Source organism: Heterodontus francisci, chromosome 5 (assembly GCF_036365525.1).
Source record: "Heterodontus francisci isolate sHetFra1 chromosome 5, sHetFra1.hap1, whole genome shotgun sequence".
In the NCBI taxonomy this organism is placed as follows: Eukaryota; Metazoa; Chordata; class Chondrichthyes; order Heterodontiformes; family Heterodontidae; genus Heterodontus; species Heterodontus francisci.
The window spans coordinates 143,897,221-143,917,002 of NC_090375.1; the positions used below are offsets into that span (position 1 = coordinate 143,897,221).

Here is a 19,782-nt window from a genome sequence, read left to right on the forward strand (position 1 = left end):
ATCGCTTTGTTGGATACCTTTGTTCCGTCCGCAAGTGTTAACTAAGAGCTTCCAGTTGCCTGTCATTTTGATCCTTCACCCCACTCCTACTCTGAGCTCTCTGTTCTTGGGCCTCCTATATTCTTCTAATGACGCTCAATGTAAGCTCGAGGAACACCACCTCGTCTTTCGATTAAGCACTTTACAGCCTTCCGGCCTCAACGTTTGAGTTCAACAATTTCAGATTGTATAAACTGATTTGTTTTTTTTTGGGCAGCAGCTGTTGGTAATGATTCTGCTTGCCCATTCAGACCTCCTCTAGACACATCTTTTGTTTCTTTACATGTTCCATTACCATCTCCTTTTGTCTTGCACCATCATCCCTTTCGTCATTTAAGCTCTCTTGACTTTCACCCTGTCACAGAGCTTCCCTTTTGTTCTTTGCTCCCCTCTGTGCGTTTTCTGCTGCTATACTTGCTTAAAACCTGTTACATCTCTAACTTTTTCCAGTTCTAATGAAAAGTCATCGACCTGAAACGTTAACTCTCTTTCTTTCTCCACAAATGCTGCCTGACCTGCTGAGTGTTTACAGCATTTTCTGTTTTTATTACCCCTGTTTAAAAGTTGTTTTATCCACTGAGCCACTGTTAGCTCAAAGCAGCCAATTTGGACAGTTTCTTTCTTTTTCTTTGTGACCTCCTGCTCTTGATGACTGTTTCATTGAATGGTGTCTTACTATTGGGTCATTGGGGGCCCTCATTATGAAAGACTTTGTGATTTTCTAGTTTTATTCCTGGGCTTTTAGAACATTAGAATATTAAGCAGGGACTTGACTTCCTTCCAGCAGCTTGCTTTTCATATCAATATATTTCCATTTGGCTATGATTAGGTTAAAACTGAAATGATTGAATAAGCATAGTAATTTATACCATTAAGCGTAGAGGGTCTGACTATGTGTCTCCTATCTAATTCCACGTGGTCAATCAATTTAATGGCATATCTCTAATATTGGTTGGTGCTCTTTGTGGCTCAGGTTTATCAACAACCAGCACCTCCTACCAGTACCAATAATACTATAGGATTGCCTCCAACAACAAGAGCACTATTGGCACAATCCTACAGTATAAACAACTTCATGTTCTTGCTATTGGAGGCGGAAAAACCCTTGTGTAATTGTTTTTGTCTGCTGCAACCCACTAAAGGTTGTGGTGAAAATACAGCATGTGCAAGATCTGACTGTGGTTTTTCACCTTGCTGGGCTATATAGAATCTTCCTGATTGGAGAATTAACAAAGTTGCCAAAGAAGTTGGCACTTTGGAGAAATTGTGCATAAGCAGGTGCTTTCAATCTCAACGGTGAGCTGCACCATAGGCCTTGTGCTTTCCCCTGGTTTTCTCAACTTACAAAAATTCTCCATGATTCCCAACACAGCAATCTGTTTTTCCACCAATTTCTCTCCTTTCCTCCTAATAACGCTCATGACTTATTAGAACTCGACTCTCCAGATGCTGATGACCCTCTTGTACCTTTCTAAATGACCATTCTTCATGTGTAATCCTTAACAGTGATCATCAGACTGTTTGATGATGGATGGGTCCGATCCCGTCTTCAATTAATGTCCATACATGTACTGCCAGAAGAGGTCATTGGAGTGAGAATACTTTTTTTTAGCTAGCTCAGGGTTGCTGAGGCCAATTTTAGCACCCCTGCTAATTATTGGCACTATGTTATTAAAAGGAATGAAAATATAATTCTACAATAATAGTCCCATGGTTATTTTAAAATTCATTTGGGGTATTTTAATTTTTCTGATGTTCCAGATTAACTCCTCCTCATTCAGAAGGTGTTGACTCCTTATTAGAGTCTGATTCCATTTATGACAGTCAGTCTCTGAACTTTGTCCATACAGGTATTTCACATTCATGAGACTTAACCCAGTAGCTTGTAAGAGGAAAATTGCTAAAATCACGGTAGATTTTACGTTGTATATAGGTACCAAGAGAAATACCAGCACAAATAAGGAAAGGAAAAATAGTATTATTTATTCCAGATAGCAAAACAGTGATACAGTGCTTGGCGTACAGGATAGCCTGGATTTTGCAGTCAGCAGTGAAGGTCTCCCTAACTTCAAAGAAAGCTGTCCAGAAGATCTAGCAATCTCTGTGGCATGGTTTTCCCCTCTCAAGCAGTTTAAATCTGGTGCCGAGTCAGGGGGGTGTCTTGATGTGCAGCAGCAGTGATGTCAACAAATAGGTAAGGAACCAATCACATTGAAGCATTCACACAGCAAACCAGGAAGTTAAAAGCACTTAACATCCTTCACTTATTTAAATTTTAGGAGTTAAATGATTATGATTGGATTAAGATAGAAACTAAACATTAAAGAAACAAAAAGCATATGTTTTCTTAAATATGTGGAATTTTTGTTATCATTATGGAGAAATTGGGCAATCCACAAATAAAATTAGCTTTTCAGAGCCAGTAAAGGTACTCAGCAAGAATTCTGAAGTTAGTACACCTCATTCAACAAGCTGTACCGTTTTTATAGTGAATGGCGTAGAAGTGGAAGTTCTCATTAAATCATGATTGCAATGGTGATAGCAGTCTGTGGAAACCTCTACAGCGCAATCTATGGAGGAATGTAGACCCACTGACAGCAGTTTCTGGATTTCTGCACCTGTGTGAATTCCCGAAGTTGCTGTCGGTTTCACAACAGTAATGACGGAGAATGCTGCCGTCATTACCACAGCAAAATCTGGACCAATACTCTAAACTACATTGGGTATTTATTGTTTACAAACTCTTGAAAGACCTTTCAGAATCTTTAAACTGAAACTCTGGTGAAGTTAACTTCAATCCATAGAATCCCATTTTATTTCTTCAATGTGCAAGCTTGATGTCAAGGTTGCTACTGAATAGGGAAAGTCAGCATCAGTTTTACTACTCAAAGCGTTCTTTTGACAGCCCATGTCAAAGCAATTGTTAGTAGGTAATTGTGTCATTAATCAACTTTACCATTCAGGTAGACCTTAGACTTCTTAGCTTTTGCTTGGTGGAGTTTATTTTGCCATGTGACTTGCATATCAAATAACTTTATTCTTTTCATCAGATAACTGGGCATCATAAATGTGTAGCACTGTGGTAATTTTCCATCTATTGTTACGGGAGTGCTTCTATTTTTTGTAAAATATGTTTTAAGGACCTATAGTTGAATTATGGACATTGATTCATCTGGAAGCTTGAAGGGATGCTGAACTTTGTTTTCTTTAAAAGAGGTCACCAGAATTATTGTGTATTCCCTTGCTTTGTTTGCCCTCCCAAATGCATTACCACACACTTCTCCAGATTGAATTCCATTTGCCACTTTTCCGCCCACTCAACCAAGCCATTGATATCATTCTGGAGTCTACAGCTATCCTCTTTACCATCAACTACACAGCCAATTTTTGTCATCTGCAAATTTCCCAATCATGCCTCCCACATTTAAGTCCAAATTATTAATATATACCACAAACAGCAAGGGACCCAACACTGAGCCCTATGGAATGCTACTGGAAACCGCCTTCCATTCGCAAAAACATCCATTGACCATTACCCTTTGTTTCCTGTCTCTAAGCCAGTTTTGGATCCAACTCACCACATTCCCCTGTATCCCATGGGCTTTTACTTTTCTGACCAATCTGCCTTGTGGGATCTTGTCAAATGCCTTACTAAAATCCATGTGAACAAAATCCACTGCACTACCCTCATCAATCCTCCTTGTTACTTCCTCAAAAAATTCAATTAAGTTAGTAAGACATGACCTTCTCTTAACAAATCCATGCTGACTATCCCTGATTAATCTGTGCCTTTCTAAGTGACAGTTTATCCTATCTCTCAGAATTGATCCTAACAATTTGCCCACCACCAAGGTCAGACTGACTGGCCTATAATTGGCCTATCCCTCGCACCCTTTTTAAACAATGGTACAATGTTTGCAGACCTCCAATCATCTGGTATCTCACCTGTATCTAGTGAGGATTTGAAAATGATCCTCAGAGCATCTGCTATTTCCTCCCTGGCTTCCTTTAACAGCCTGGGATACAATCCAATGGATTTCAGTAAGGCGTTTGATAAGGTTCCCCATGGTAGGCTATTGCAGAAAATACGGAAGTATGGGGTTGAAGGTGATTTAGAGCTTTGGATCAGAAATTGGCTAGCTGAAAGAAGACAGAGGGTGGTGGTTGATGGCAAATGTTCATCCTGGAGTTTAGTTACTAGTGGTGTACCGCAAGGATCTGTTTTGGGGCCACTGCTGTTTGTCATTTTTATAAATGACCTGGAAGAGGGTGTAGAAGGGTGAGTTAGTAAATTTGCAGATGACACTAAGGTCGGTGGAGTTGTGGATAGTGCCGAAGGATGTTGTAGGGTACAGAGGGACATAGATAGGCTGCAGAGCTGGGCTGAGAGATGGCAAATGGAGTTTAATGCGGAAAAGTGCGAGGTGATTCACTTTGGTAGGAGTAACAGGAATGCAGAGTACTGGGCTAATGGGAAGATTCTTGGTAGTGAAGATGAACAGAGAGATCTTGGTGTCCAGGTGCATAAATCCCTGAAGGTTGCGACCCAGGTTAATAGGGCTGTTAAGAAGGCATATGGTGTGTTAGCTTTTATTAGTAGGGGGATCGAGTTTCGGAGCTACGAGGCCATGCTGCAGCTGTACAAAACTCTGGTGAGACCGCACCTGGAGTATTGCGTGCAGTTCTGGTCACCGCATTATAGGAAGGATGTGGAAGCTATGGAAAGGGTGCAGAGGAGATTTACTAGGATGTTGCCTGGTATGGAGGGGAGGTCTTACGAGGAAAGGCTGAGGGACTTGAGGTTGTTTTCGTTGGAGAGAAGGAGGAGGAGAGGTGACTTAATAGAGACATATAAGATAATCAGAGGGTTGGATAGGGTGGATAGTGAGAGTCTTTTTCCTCGGATGGTGATGGCAAACACGAGGGGACATAGCTTTAAGTTGAGGGGTGATAGATATAGGACAGATGTCAGAGGTAGTTTCTTTACACAGAGAGTAGTAGGGGCGTGGAACGCCCTGCCTGCAGCAGTAGTAGACTCGCCAACTTTAAGGGCATTTAAGTGGTCATTGGATAGACATATGGATGAAAATGGAATAGTGTAGGTCAGATGGTTTCACAGGTCGGCGCAACATCGAGGGCCGAAGGGCCTGTACTGCGCTGTAATGTTCTAATTCTAATTCTAAGATTCCTGGACTTGGCTTGTAAACAAGCCCTTACTGGAAAGCACCTGCTTTCAGATAAAATACCAGCAGGAAATTTGTTGTTTTGACTTGGAGAAGATGTTTATAGAGACGTGACAGGTCAAGATTTATAACGGTCAGGAGGCTTGTCTCTTGTGATATTGTTTATGGTTTCACTTTGGACAGTGAGTTGGTATATGGAAAATGCTTTTAAAAAGACAATTGGAGTGTAAACTGCTTTGAAGACAGTTGGTTTTTGCCTGCCAAGGAAACCCAGCTCATCTATTTCTCTTCCCTTGAAAGAAACCGTGCGTATCCGGTGTGTAAGTCTCCTTTTTCCTCCTGTATTTGAAGAAACCCTGCTAATCGAATCTTTGGGAACTGAAAACCCTGTTGCTGCATTTCTGTTGTATTTATTTAGAGATACAGCACTGAAACAGGCCCTTTGGCCCACTGAGTCTATGCCGACATCAACCACCCATTTATACTAATCCGACATTAATCCCATATTCTTACCACATCCCCACCATTCTCCTACAACCTACCTACACTAGGGGCAAGTTACAATGGCCAATTTACCTATCAACCTGCAAGTCTTTGGCTGTGGGAGGAAACCGGAGCACCCGGCGGAAATCCACGCGCTCACAGGGAGAACTTTCAAACTCCACACAGGCAATACCCAGAATTGAACCCGGGTCGCTGGAGCTGTGAGGCTGCGATGCTAACCACTGCGCCACAGTGCCGCCCTGTAAGGCCTTTCTGAAACCTCAGTAGCTGTATTTCTTGGAAAGCCTACCCAAACTGATCTTCAACATCACCTGTAAAAAACTGTTCTAGGAAGAGCCTATATGCATTTGGGGCGCTAAACCAAAACAAAGGACATTTTTCCATATGTTTTGTTTTTTGCTTCAAAAATGAGCAAGTATTCAGCCGAAGGTTTTTTGTTTTGTCCTTTTTTTTGTAACAGAGCTCTAAAGCAAAATTCCCTTTTATTTTTTCCGGTTGACCCGTGTATATGTGTGTTTGAGTGTGAGGGGCTAAGGTAAAAAGGGAACTTTAATATTTCAGTCTGTGTGTTTATACTTCATTAGTGATTAAGACTTGTTTTTATAATAAACTGATAATTTTGTTGTTTATTAAAGAAACCTGGTTGGTGTGTTTTATTCTGGGATGAAAATAGAGTCTATGATTGACCATATCGGCAAGTGGGGAAAAAATTTAAATATATGTTGTGACCTGAGGAGAAGTGGAACTAGAATAAACAGTGCACTCCTCCCGCCTCAGTCATAGCACTATCAAGTAGATGAAGCATATTGCTGTTGTTTATATAAACTCCATTTGGCAGTTTATTGCGATAGGACAATTGGTAATCTTGTCTTACATTACTGCAACAACTTGCATTTATATACCTTTCAATCAAGACTAATATGTAGGGCAGTTGGGTGGGTTTTGAATGGGTTAAAATTGGGCCTGTAGTCTTTGATTATAAAGCACTTTTGTGAAGCCATTAAAAAGGAAAATGGTACTTTGAAAACTCAAATTGTAATCTATCTTTAAGTTTTCTAATTTATTAAGATACAAGATGGATTACTTTTAAATTGCTAGTTTTTGTTATCTTTACATGAGTTTTTTTTTTGTAGGTTTTACCAAATTCAGTGTATACCTATTTGTATTGAATGAGTTAGATCAAATTCAAATTTACATTTGCTCTAATTTTACAACCTAATCTGGACAATTTGCAGGAATAAGAAGCAAAACAAATCAAGTAACAACCTTTTCGCTTCCACCCCAAACCCATCTGTTCAGTCAGAGGGTAGTTAGGTTAGATTATTGCTTGCTTTTATCATAGAATAATAGAGGTTAATGGCATGGAAGGAGACCATTCCTCAATTGTTTTGACCATTCTCTTTGGCAATTTTCTTTGCTTTTCTTAGTTCCTTAGACACCAGGTGCCTGCTATAGCCATTATTTATGTGTGAGATTTTACAGGTAGCCTGCAGGCTGTTTACTGCAGGTTATTACAGCTAAATCCAGTTCCATACCCATACATGCAAACTACCAGCAAGAGTTGCTGGGTAACTAAGCAGAAGCATATTCTCTGGCTGATTTTCCACTCTTTAACTCAGGTGTGCTGAAGCAAGTTGTAGTGTCCCACCTGAGATAAGCTAACTTACCGCAGACTGGTGATTGTACCAGGAACCTTCATCCTACATTACAACAGTGACTACACTTCAAAAGTACTTCATTGGCTGCAAAACACTTTGAGACATCTGTTGGTTGTGAAAGGTGCAATAGAAATGCCAGTCTTTCTTTTCTTTTGGTCTGTGTAGCTTACTTATAGAATCATAGAATGGTTACAGCACAGAAGGAGCCATTCGGCCCATCATGTCCATGTGGGCTGTCTGCAAGAGTCCCATTCCCCTGCCCTTTTCTCATCGTCCTGAAAATGTTTTCTCTTCAGGTGCTTATCCAATTCCCTTATGAACACCACAATTGAATCTGCCTCCACCACATGCCCAGACAGTACATTCCAGATCCCAACCACCCACAGCATAAAAACATTTTTCCTCATGTCACCTTTGGTTCTTTTGCCATTCACCTTAAATTGGTGTCCTGTGGTTCTCAACCCTTTCATCAATGGAAACAGTTTCTCCCTATCTATTCTGTCTAGACCCCTCATGATTTTGAACACCTCCATCGAATCTCCTCTCAACCTTCTGCTTAAGGAGAACAACCCTAGCAAAATGTCCCCTTTTTTCAGAGGCATTTTTAAAAATTATTCTTGAAATAGGATTTTGGTTTTAACATTTCTTTTTGAGTGGTGAACAGTTTTGACAAAACACAAGCTAAAGTTATAATTTTTTTCATAAAATATTTTAGCAAAGCTTCTTTCTGTCAAAATGAAAGTTTGAAAAGAAATCAAAGCACAACAATTTTGAACATTAGGAACATAAAAACAAATAAAATAATCTATTAGATTTTAATATTTTCTTATTCCAATCCAAAAGAATTAAAATCCACAAAGTATTTGGAGAGGCTATGTATTTTTCTGCACCGCATGAAGCCTTCACAAAGGTTTTCACACCATGTTAACAGTAATGTGTAAATTCAGACTTCAGTGTCTTAATGTTGCTCCACTTTTGGAGTTTAGAATTCTACATTTTGGGACATCTGAAACCTGTTAAGTGTGATCTATATTTTTATAAATGTATGAGTGATATTTTCAATGTAATAGTACTTTTATATTTTTGAAAATGCATTATAAAAGTTATAACTTTTCAAATAAGATCTGGTGGGGTAAATACTGCAGCATTAAAAGTTCCTGATTTTTATTTTATTTTATTCAATTTTTTAAATTCCTTAGATAGCAGACAAGAACTGGAGAAGTTTTTGAAACTGAAAAGATGTAAAGTGCCAAAAATAATTGAAAGTTTCATTGAAGTGTCTGAATCAGAAGATGGTGATAGCACTGAAGATGAAGCACATCAATTCAACAATATCCAGGTATTAAACAATGTTTGAGAATCTCTTACCTTTTTTAAATTAGAAAAAGCTATTCTTCTGTTTCTCTTCCCATTTCCTTCCCTTTCCCCCCCCCTTCGGAAGAGGCTGACCAACACTGGGATGTAATCCCAAAGCTACTCACATACCAGCAGAACTTCATGCAACTGACCAATGTGTCGTCAAGCTGTTTGATCATGGAACATCATGGCTTGCATGTTCTGATCTGAATGTCATAAACAAACACTTTATGATAATGGTCACTAAATGCCATTCAGAAATAGGAACTTTTTTTTTTTACCTAGCCCAACCTGAAATCAGTTGGAGCACCTCTATTGCCACCCTGATTGCCATCAGTTAACTCAGCAAAGACTGGGATAGAACTTGGAACTTTGCATACAAAACAATGACTTCACTTAAAAAAAAAAAGATACAGTCCCCACCACTTACACTGTGCCACTATCTCCGGACTGCTGCCTATATCAGGCAAATAGCACTAAACACTTGCCATTACCATAGGTGACCATTACAAAGATGCCACCTGTTAAGCATGGCGACAATTTTGGGCAGTTCAGACAGCTGTTTGCACCTAGTTAGGGTGTGATTACTTTTCATTATTCACCTTCAAGCACCCCTAAATGACACAGTCTGCTGAAACTCGAACTGCATTGACAGTACCTGAGGGAGTGGTGAAACTGACTACAGTTGTTAATGACCACACTGTTGCATACTTCAGCCTCCTTCACACGAATGTGCCTGGTATAAATGGCGGGGACTGCAATTGAGAGACATTTGGGGCTTTCTGAAGATATGAAAGGCACTCTATGAATGCAAGCTTCCTAGTTCCATCCTCCCATGACTTAGTAGCACAAAGCATTTACTCGTTATCTGGAGATCTAAGAATTCTTTTGTTAGTATGTGTATCTTGTATTTATTTAAAGTTTTAAGGAGATGAGCATAAAGCAACACATTTTTGGCACACATTTTATAAGATACTATTACAAAAGCAAAATATTGCAGATGCTGGAAAACTGAAATAAAAACAGAAAATGCTGGAAATACTCAGGTCAGGCAGCATCTGTGGAGAGAGAAAGAGAGTAACGTTTAACCTGAAACGGTAACTCTGTTTCACTTGCCACAGATGCTGCCAGTTTATATTTATTCTTAGATACTATTCCTGAAACCTTTTATCTGGAACTATAGTTTGCTAAACTTCAGCCATATTAACAGATTTCAATATTCTCAACTTAATATGGAGCTGACAATACATACGGACTAGGAGTAGGAATAGGCCATTTGGCCCCTCGAGCCTGCTCTGCCATTCGATAAGATCATGACTGATCTGATTGTGGCCTCAACTCTACTTTCCTGTCTACCCCCATACCCTTTGACTCCCTTGTCAATCAAGAATCTATCTAACTCAACCTTAAAAATATTAATTGACCCTGCCTCGACTGCTCTATGGGGAACACAACCCTCTGAGAGAAAAACATTTCCTCGTCTCTGTCTTAAATGGGAGACCCCTTATTTTAAACTGTGTCCCCTAATTCTTGACTCTCCCACGAGGGAAAATATCCTCCCAGGATCCACCCTACTAAGTGCCCTCAGGATCTTATGTTTCAATAAGGTCATCTCTCATTCTTCTAAACTCTAATGGATACAGGCCCAACCTGTCCAACCTTTCCTCATAACATAGTCCCTTGGTCCTTAGGATCAGTCAAGTGAGCCTTCTCTGAACTGCTTCTAATCCAATGATATCCTTTCTTGAGTAAGGAGACCAAAACTGTACACAGTACTCCAGATGTGGTCTCACCAATGCCCTGTACAACTGTAGCAAAACTTCCCTACTTTTATACTCTATTTCCTCTTGCAATAAACAACAACATTCAATTTGCCTTGCTAATCAGTTCCTGTACCTGCATACTAACTTTTTGTGATTCATGTACCAGGGCAACCAGATCCTTTAAAACAGCTGTGCTGGTAAAATTGAATTTTTTGTTCGAATTTTGAAGAAAATACTCATTTGTGAAGTCAAAGGCTTTGTAATTTTGATACTCCTAGATTTGAATTGCCGGAGTTTTGTAAAAATATCACTAGTACACTAAAAAGTCATCAATTTCTTCCGACTAGTGGTGTGGGATCATACCAAAATTATATTTCCATTTGAACTGTGTGTTACTATGTTGTAAGAAATTGGATTGATGGCCAAGGATCACTGTGCAGCCTCACCATGCTTGGAAAAAATGGAAATATAAATTGAGAAGCATTTCTGACTCTGGTGAAGAGAGTGGAGCTGGAGGTGCCAAGTTTGAGTTGAAGGTTGTGGGACAAAGAAAAGTAAGGTACACACTATTGAGAATAAGACATAGAAATGAGCTTGGGTAAGACACTGCAATGGGGTCTTGATTTTAAATGCGCAAAATGTAGGGAAGAGGAGGAACATGTAATGCTGTATATTTGGCACTTTGGAAGAAACAATTCTAAAAGCTCAGGAGCACTAAGAATAGAATCAAAATGTTCCAATACTCAAAAGTACAGTTTACCAACCAGGCATATTGTTAGATTTTCACGCTGGAATCTTTCAATCAAGTGCCCACCATACAAATATATGGACACAAAACGTGGCAGGAGGCAAATGATGAAACTGGCTCTATTTCTAACACCAAGCAGACCTAGAAAGACTGCTTGTGAAAATGTTTTGAAAAATGACCTGAAGATAACCAAAGCAAGTAAAGAAAATCCCATTGTCTATAAAGGGCGAGTTGTTTATTTGGCCATTGAAGTGATTGTAAATGATAGAATTTATGAGTGAAACATTGCAGTCATCAATACTTGAAGATACAGTTACTAAGAATTTACAGAACAGAAACAGGCCATTTGCCATTGAGTAAAAAAAATTCTCCTCAATTCCTTATTGGATTTATTAATGAATCTCTTTTATATTTATGGCCCCGAATTTTGGTCTTCCCCACATTTGGAAACATCTTCTCTACATCTACCTTTGCATCTCCTCTCAGCTGAGCAAATCAGCTCTCCAAATACAGAATAAAAATGCTTCTTATTTAACAGTTATACATTAAAACATTGGTCAATACAAGTTCTGAATCAGATATTGTTTCCACCTCCTAAACGAATAAGCTCTCTGAATACTTAAAAGACCGCATTTGTTGACAACGCGAACGGTAGGTGGCGCTGTTTTGGCACATGCGCAAATACAGCATGTGTCACGAAAACGTCACAGCTTGCGACTGTAGCAGCTGCCAGGACTAAAGATGGCGCTGCTCAAAGAATCACACAGAGGCAACCTAACGAACACGTGGCAGTATACAATGGCCGGAGTGAGAGAGCAGCGCGGGGGCCGGGGAGAGCAGCGTTGAGGGGGTGGGGGGGGGGAGGGAAAGAGAGGAGAGTGGGGGGGGGAAAGAGAGGAGGGGGGGGGAAGAGAGAGGGAGGGGGAAAGGGAGGAGAGGGGGGGAGGGGAGGAGAGGGGGGGGGAAAGAGAGGAGAGGGGGGGGGAAAGAGAGGAGAGAGGGGGGGGGGGGAAAGAGAGGAGAGAGGGGGGGGGGAAAGAGAGGAGAGAGGGGGGGGGGAAAGAGAGGAGCGAGGGGGGGGGAAAGAGAGGAGAGAGGGGGGGGAAAGAGAGGAGAGGGGGGGGGGAAAGAGAGGAGAGAGGGGGGGGGGAAAGAGAGGAGAGAGGGGGGGAAAGAGAGGAGAGGGGGGGGGAAAGAGAGGAGAGGGGGGGGGGAAAGAGAGGAGAGAGGGGGGGGAAAGAGAGGAGAGAGGGGGGGGGAAAGAGAGGAGAGAGGGGGGGGGAAAGAGAGGAGAGAGGGGGGGGGGAAAAGAGAGGAGAGAGGGGGGGGGAAAAGAGAGGAGAGAGGGGGGGGGAAAAGAGAGGAGAGAGGGGGGGGGAAAAGAGAGGAGAGAGGGGGGGGGAAAAGAGAGGAGAGAGGGGGGGGGAAAAGAGAGGAGAGAGGGGGGGGAAAAGAGAGGAGAGAGGGGGGGGGAAAGAGAGGAGAGAGGGGGGGGGAAAGAGAGGAGAGAGGGGGGGGGAAAGAGAGGAGAGAGGGGGGGGGAAAGAGAGGAGAGTGTGGGGGGAAAGAGAGGAGAAGGGTGGGGGTGAAGGGCGGGAGTGTGGGGGTGGGGGAGAGTGGGGAGGGAGCAGCGGAGCGGAAGAGGAGTGCCTTTTTCTGTGCATGCGCCAGAAACACAACAGCAAAAGACTTACCGGCCAGTCCCTGGACCCGGCGACACCGAGGCCTTCGCACACTCGCTCCCCGCATCTCTCTACGGCCTCTCGCATCTGGCCCTCTCCATTCAGCCGTTCCCTCCAGCTGCGGATGCCCAATCCAGTTGCTTCTCCCCTACTTCTCCACAGTACCTCAGGCATTGCAACTGTCTGGTCCCTGCATTTTGCATGCTCCCTCTCCCCACCCCCCCCTGCTCTCCCCATCCCTCCCCCCTCTCCATCTACCCCCCTATCTCCACCCCTCCCTCTACCCCCCCTACCTCCACCCCCCCCCCCCCCCCCCCTACCTCCACCCCTCCATCACAGTTGAATATCTGAAGTGCAGTTGCAAAGTCGGGGAAATAGCATGCAAAACAAAGCCTCAACAATTCTGGGTTTAATTATTGAGAAGTTTTATTAAGTTCTTTAAGCATCCGAGGCACTGCTGTGCGTGGATACATGAGTGTTGTGTTTCCAGCATTCCCATTAGACAGACAGGCCGAGTCTCTGCTATGCACAGCTAAAGAGGTTGTTCCTGGAGAGCCTTGTGGTGAATGAACGCTTGGCTCTCTATTCCACTACTGTATTGTCCATGTGAAGAAGGCAAAGTCACAAGAGTCTGAGCTCAGTCTATTCTTGTTGGATGTTCCCCAAACGCATCCCAATGTGCACTCCCAATTCATCCATAAATGCAATGTTCCTTTCCACATCGTGACCAGCTCTGCAGCATGATCCAGTTGCCTTCGTTGCTTGAATGCTGACCTTAAGTCTCAAGGATTGTTTTCTCGACGGCATGTTTTACATGAAAAGAAATAAAGCAAATCAGAGTCAGAGCTTGCCTCCCTCCAATGAAATTACTGTTGAGCATGCTTTGTGTTCTGCGGTAAAGGCATGTACTGATAACACCGCCAATGAATCACTTAGTACCCACCTCAGCTGTAGGAGGCAGGATGATGTTACTGCCCCTATCTCGTGATGGTTCAATGCTGCTCTCAGGGAAAACATGAATGATGTGAGGGTGCTGGAAAAGAAGCACATTCCTTTTGGGCTATGAACATAAAGCTGGCCATTTAGCCCAGCAGTTCCCTGCTAGTGGTTATGTTACTCATGCGTCTTCCCATCCATTCCCATTTAATCCTGCCTACTACTATCACCAGTTGTATTCACAGCAAGAGCATTCACATTTCTGCTACCACTGCACACGGCATGCTTGTTTCTTTTAGTGCTCAGTCTCTTCTTGCTGAATGTTCCCCAAGTGCTTGACCCCTTTGGACGCCCTCTCTGCTTGACAGGCAGCAGCTGGCAATTGCGGAGTCTCACAAGGCTCTGCATGGTTGTTTCAAAGGCGGATGGGGAAACAGGTGGCTGTGTGCCCATGTGCACTGCCCTAATGGGTGCAGGAACAGGTGACTGTGTAACTGAGCAGCAAGGAGAGGGTACCGCAGGTAGGGGAAGTGGAGCTTTGAACAGGCAGGCATATGTCTGGTCCATCAGATCATTAGGCCAGGGGGTGAGACGCTCAGGATCCAGGGTTTGTGACACGTGACTGATGTCCAGCGCGTGGCCACCTCCAACCGAAGGTGCTTCCGGGCAATTGTTGGGCATAGTAAATGGCTCCATCTCATCAGCCAGTCCTTGCTGCCAGCGGAGAGTCTGTTGCCGCAGCCAGTCCAGTCTCCTCACGGGAAACATGAGATGAGATAAGAAATACAGAATGCACTCCATTAAAACGTTACAAAAACGAAAGTGACCGTTAAGACGGTATGTTGCAGCACATGTACTGCCTGCACACAGCAACTCACAACAGGGACTGGAGAACATGCGGTGGCCCAGACAATGGAACTGTTTTTAAAGCAACTTACAAAGGCAGAGCAACTTACCTTGGAACAATCTCCTGTGTCAAATAAAAATGAAGCAAGTCTCCAAAACGAATAAATAATTCAGATAAAATGTGAGAAAATGCCCGACGAAACCTCTCCTCCTTCCACTTTCAAAAAGTCGCGCCGAAGCTTTGCCGCATGCGCAGAGGCCAACCTGGCGCGTAGCCCGAGGAAGACGACGTAACGCGATGACGTCATCTGCGCATGTGCAAAACGGTCCTGGTAAGTCCAACCGCAGCGCATGCGCAGAGATCAGGAGACCGTCTGCGCATGTGCGTACCGCGGCGCATCCTGATGACGTCGGCGATGACGTAGCGTTGTCATGAATTACTTTGTACTTAAAAAGTACTAGTTGATCTTTTGTGGCTTTATAAATGGGAAGTCAAGAAGACAACAACAAAAACAACTTGCACTTATATAGTGCCTTTAACGTTGACCAAGTGTAGTCTTCAGATGAAGCAGAGTTAGAGGACAGGGAATAATTGGACTATGGTGCATAGATATAATTCAATCCCCATTTTGAAGTTATCCATTCTCTCCTTTATTTTATATAACGCTTTGATTTAAGTGCGACCCGTGCCTAAGTGTTCGTACTTCTACCTCTGAATCAAAAGGTTGTGGCTTCAGAGGTCTTTCTAATAACATGTTAAACCAAGGTCCCCTGCCTTCTCAGGTGGAGGTAAAAGATCCTGTGGCACTATCCAAAGAAGAGCAGTCACTGTTTTCCATGCGAACGCTACTATGAATAAATTATTTAGTTATTTATATCATTGCTGTTTGTGGGACTTGTAATGTGGCAGCCAATATGCACACAGCAGCAGAGCCTGCACTTCAAAAAGTATTCCATTGACTTTGAGGAGTCTGAAGGTCATGAAAGGTGTCATGAATACAAGTTTTTTTAAAATTGATATTTGTTGTGAAATAGGAAAACCTTGGGCAATTTGGGGAGCAGAGAAGTAGAATTGTTTGGAGCGGTGGAGGTTCTCTGCAGTACAGGCTTTGAAGCTGGGAAACTAAGGTGATGCAGTTGGAGGAAGTTGTAATTACAGCATGATAAGTTTACATTATAAATGCAGTTGTTATTATTACTGTTGACATAGGAATTTTATAATAGGGAAGGTTGAAAAGTGTGATACAAGGAAGTAAGGTTTCGTAATTGGGAACAATACAGATGTTAGATTTTATTTTATAAAGTTGTAAGGATTGAAGAAATAGGCACACTTGCAAATGAATTGTTAACGTCCCATATGACTGATTAGCCATGTTAAACTTTCCTGTTTGTATTCTGCCTTAAGTGCAAACTTGCATGGAATAGGTGTTTGAATATATTGTACTGTATTTGGCTTTCATGGACTGCTAAGGGAAAAAAGTAGCACATAATTGCAAAGAGTTAAGTATGGGTGAGATCATAGTTCACAACCTTTACCTTGAAAAGATAATAGCAATGTGCGGTTGTTTTTTTTTCCATATCTAAACCAGACTGCAGAAAGGATGTCAACATTTGGGGATGGAGAAAAAGATACTCCTATGTTGTCTGCAGTATTTTAATAACAGCCAGCTATATGTTCAGGCCACGTGGATGAATTGAGTGAATGGAATCACACTGCAAAGGGAAATGGAAAATGAAAAATTGACAATATTGCATCATATGCGAGGAAGAATTCAATTCATATGTTCCATATGCAGTTGCTCTCTGTATTACTCTTGGAATGTAAATGCAGTACTGTTTGTGTTACAAAATTTAATAATTTATCAGTTGTGAAATGTTGTAGACTTCTTGTATTATTTCTCAAATGATTTATACTTGAAGCACAAAATCTTTTCCCTCCCTCGATGTAGGGAATCTGGTCTGGTTAGTATTTATTTCTCTGTTTCTCAAATTGAATGAACACTGAAAATGATGTATTTTATTTCGCCCAGGAGCATGATGTCTCCTGCTTTGAAGATAGCAGTGATGATGATGACCAAACACTGAAGATCTTTGATGAACTAAAACATAAATATTCTCGGGCCAAGGCCAACAATAAAAGGTTAATTCAGGAACTTAAAAAAGTTACAACAAAACTCCGATTTGCTGAAGAAAAGCAAAAAGAATATGAACACTTGGCATCTGAGCTACAAAGATTGAGGGACCTCAATATGGATCTTCAAAATGCACTACTTTTGAAGTTATTTAGATGTAAGTCTCAACTTTCCAAAATTGGGTTCTGGCTCAAGCTAGAATTAAGTGTAACAATATTAGGAATGGTAAACGACTAAATGGATTTTAGTGTTGAATGTCTCACTTTCCACATCTTTTTGTTTACTACTTAAACCCCTGTAATAACCTAGCAGGCACCTTTTTTTTTATTGGTTCATGAGATGTGGGCATTACTGGCTAGGCCAGCATTTATTGCCCACCCCTAATTGCCCTTGAGAAGGTGGTGGTGAGCTGCCTTCTTGAATTGCTGTAGTCCATGTGGGGTAGGTACACCCAGCGGCTGTGAAGGAACGGCGTTATAGTTCCAAGTCAGGATGGTGTGTGAGTTGGAGGGGAACTTGCACGTGGTGGTGCTCCCATGCATCTGCTGCCCTTGTCCTTCTAGTTGGTAGTGGTCGTGGGTTTGGAAGGTGCTGTGGAAGGAGCCTTGGTGAGTTTCTGCAGTGCATCTTGTGGATGGTACACACTGCTGCCAATGTGCGTCGGTGGTGAAGGAGTCAATATTGGAGGTGGTGGATGGGGTGCCAATAAAGCGGGCCTAGGTGGTGTCAAGCTTCTTTAGTGTTGATGGAGCTTATTAAAATTTACTATCTAACTGGATGGTTTAAATTTGGCTGTTCAATTGTCTGGATTTTTATTTTAACTCAACAAGCTCCTTTGTTGCCAATTTAAGTACTATGATTTTCAAATTTAAACCTGGTAAATTCTATACAGTTAACACACATGAGGCGCTTAATAGTTTGTAGTCCGCTATTCAAATCCTTTTACAGCAGAGACTTCATACTCGTGTGGCTAGAGAAGTGTTTTCTGTACAAAGTATACCCTACCTCTTTAAATTAACACTTTTGGCTCCTAACCTTCGAGTCCCCTTCCCAAGTTGCTGTGGCCAGATAGCTTATTGGGGCAGTTTCCCAGTATACTGGGGAGGGTGCATTGATTTTAAGGGATCTAGTGCTTGAGACATTTCAAACAGATGAAATCATGACGTAATCTGATACTGGGTTGATGGGGCCAGTTTTCCCTCTAGGGAATCCAGATTGAGGGGAATAATCTTAGAATTTGAGCCAATTAAAAAGAAACTTCATGAAATTTCTCCTACTCTATCCTAAATCTCTAGCATTTATTCTTATATCTATGAACCCTCATTCTAGCTCTCAGTCACTTTCCTAATTTGAAGCACTTTAATCCCTAATCTCCTCTGTTCAATTTTTCAAGTCTGTCTTCATATTTGTATTTCCTCACATCAGATAGCATCCTTGTGAATCTGCCTTGTATCCTTTCTATAGCGTAGAATTTAAAACTACGCAGTGCTCTAAGCTGTAGCCATGCTGAGGCTTTATTTAAACATACCATTACATCTTAACATTTGTATTGCATACCTCTTGCCATAAAACTAAGAGCCCATTGGTTTTTTTTTGGCCCTGTCACATTTACTGATTTGAATTCCAACTGCCACTTTTTTGCCCATTCCACCATTTTATCGATTATGGAGCAAAGGTAAGAATTTGGGATTGAAAAGAGAGTGGTGCCATGGCTAATCAAGCACAGTGGGTTAAATGGCCTGTTCTTGCTCCTATTCTCCTAGACAGTGGGTGGGCAATCCAAAGGGGACAGATATTGGGGAAAAGCTATTGCTGGCTTAGCATTTGTGCACTAACATACTGAATCATTTCAGTATAGTTTTGACTGGCTCCGATCATTTGCCGTGCCATTGATGCAGTAACAGGCCATTTCCAGCTACTAAGCTGATGGCGATTGGCTATTCTCGGCCACATAGCTAAGTGTTTGTTAACTGTTGTGCGATGAGTAGGATACAAGTGTAGAAGGAAAATTTTTGGAGGATGGTTATCCTTTAATTTATTTCTCCCTACTTCTAGCCTAGAGAATAGGGGACCTGCACCTCAACCTTTGCCATTATGTGGCAACTCCCAGGAGAAGTACAAGCTGCTTATGGATGATTGTCCTCTTAATTCCTCCCTTCTGTTAGGGACCTCTTGGCCTTCATTTTGCTCCTTTGCATAATGATTTGGCTGAGACTTGCAATGAAGTAGAATGGGGGAAAAAGCAAACTTGTGTCCCATTACTCCATGATTTCATTAAAGTAACACTGTTGGCCGTAATGAAAATATTTATTGTAACTATAACAGTGGCTATTACAGACAATATCACAGATACCGCCATCACCATCCCTGGGTATGTCCTATTCCACTGGCAGGACAACCCCAGCAGAGGTGGTGGCACAGTGGTATACAGTCAGGAGGGAGTTGCCCTGGGAGTCCTCAACATCGACTCTGGACGCGATGAAGTCTCATAACATCAGGTCAAACATGGGCAAGGAAACCTCCTTAATTGCCACCAACCACCCCTTCTCCGCTGATGAATCAGTACTCCTCCGTGTTGAATACCACTTGGCAGAAGCACTGAGGATGGCAAGGGCACAGAATGTACCCTGGGTGGGGGACTTCAACGTCCATCACCGAGAGTGGCTCAGTAGCACCATTACTGACGGAGCTGGCCGAATCCTAAAGGACATAGCTGCTAGACTGGGTCTGCAGCAGGTGGTGAAGGAACCAACAAGAGGGAAAAACATACTTGACCTTGCCCTCACCAATCTGCCTGACGCAGATGCAGCTGTCTATGACAGTATTGGTAGGAGTGACCACCGCACAGTCCATGTGGAGACAAAGTCCCGTCTTCACATTGAGGACACCCTCCATCATGTTGTGTGGCAATACCACCGTGCTAAATGGGATAGAT

At 42.3% G+C, this 19,782-nt stretch overlaps 1 protein-coding gene across 1 annotated transcript in view; it reads left to right on the plus strand.

The window, feature by feature from the left end:
- The window catches only part of LOC137370075 (BEN domain-containing protein 5-like), a 66,133-nt gene that overhangs the window by 10,689 nt on the left and 35,662 nt on the right, over positions 1–19,782 (plus strand). The window contains exons 2-3 of the mRNA XM_068032179.1: positions 8,584–8,723; positions 16,746–17,004. Coding sequence (XP_067888280.1) covers positions 8,584–8,723; positions 16,746–17,004 — 399 coding nt within the window. The remainder of the gene's footprint in view (positions 1–8,583; positions 8,724–16,745; positions 17,005–19,782) is intronic.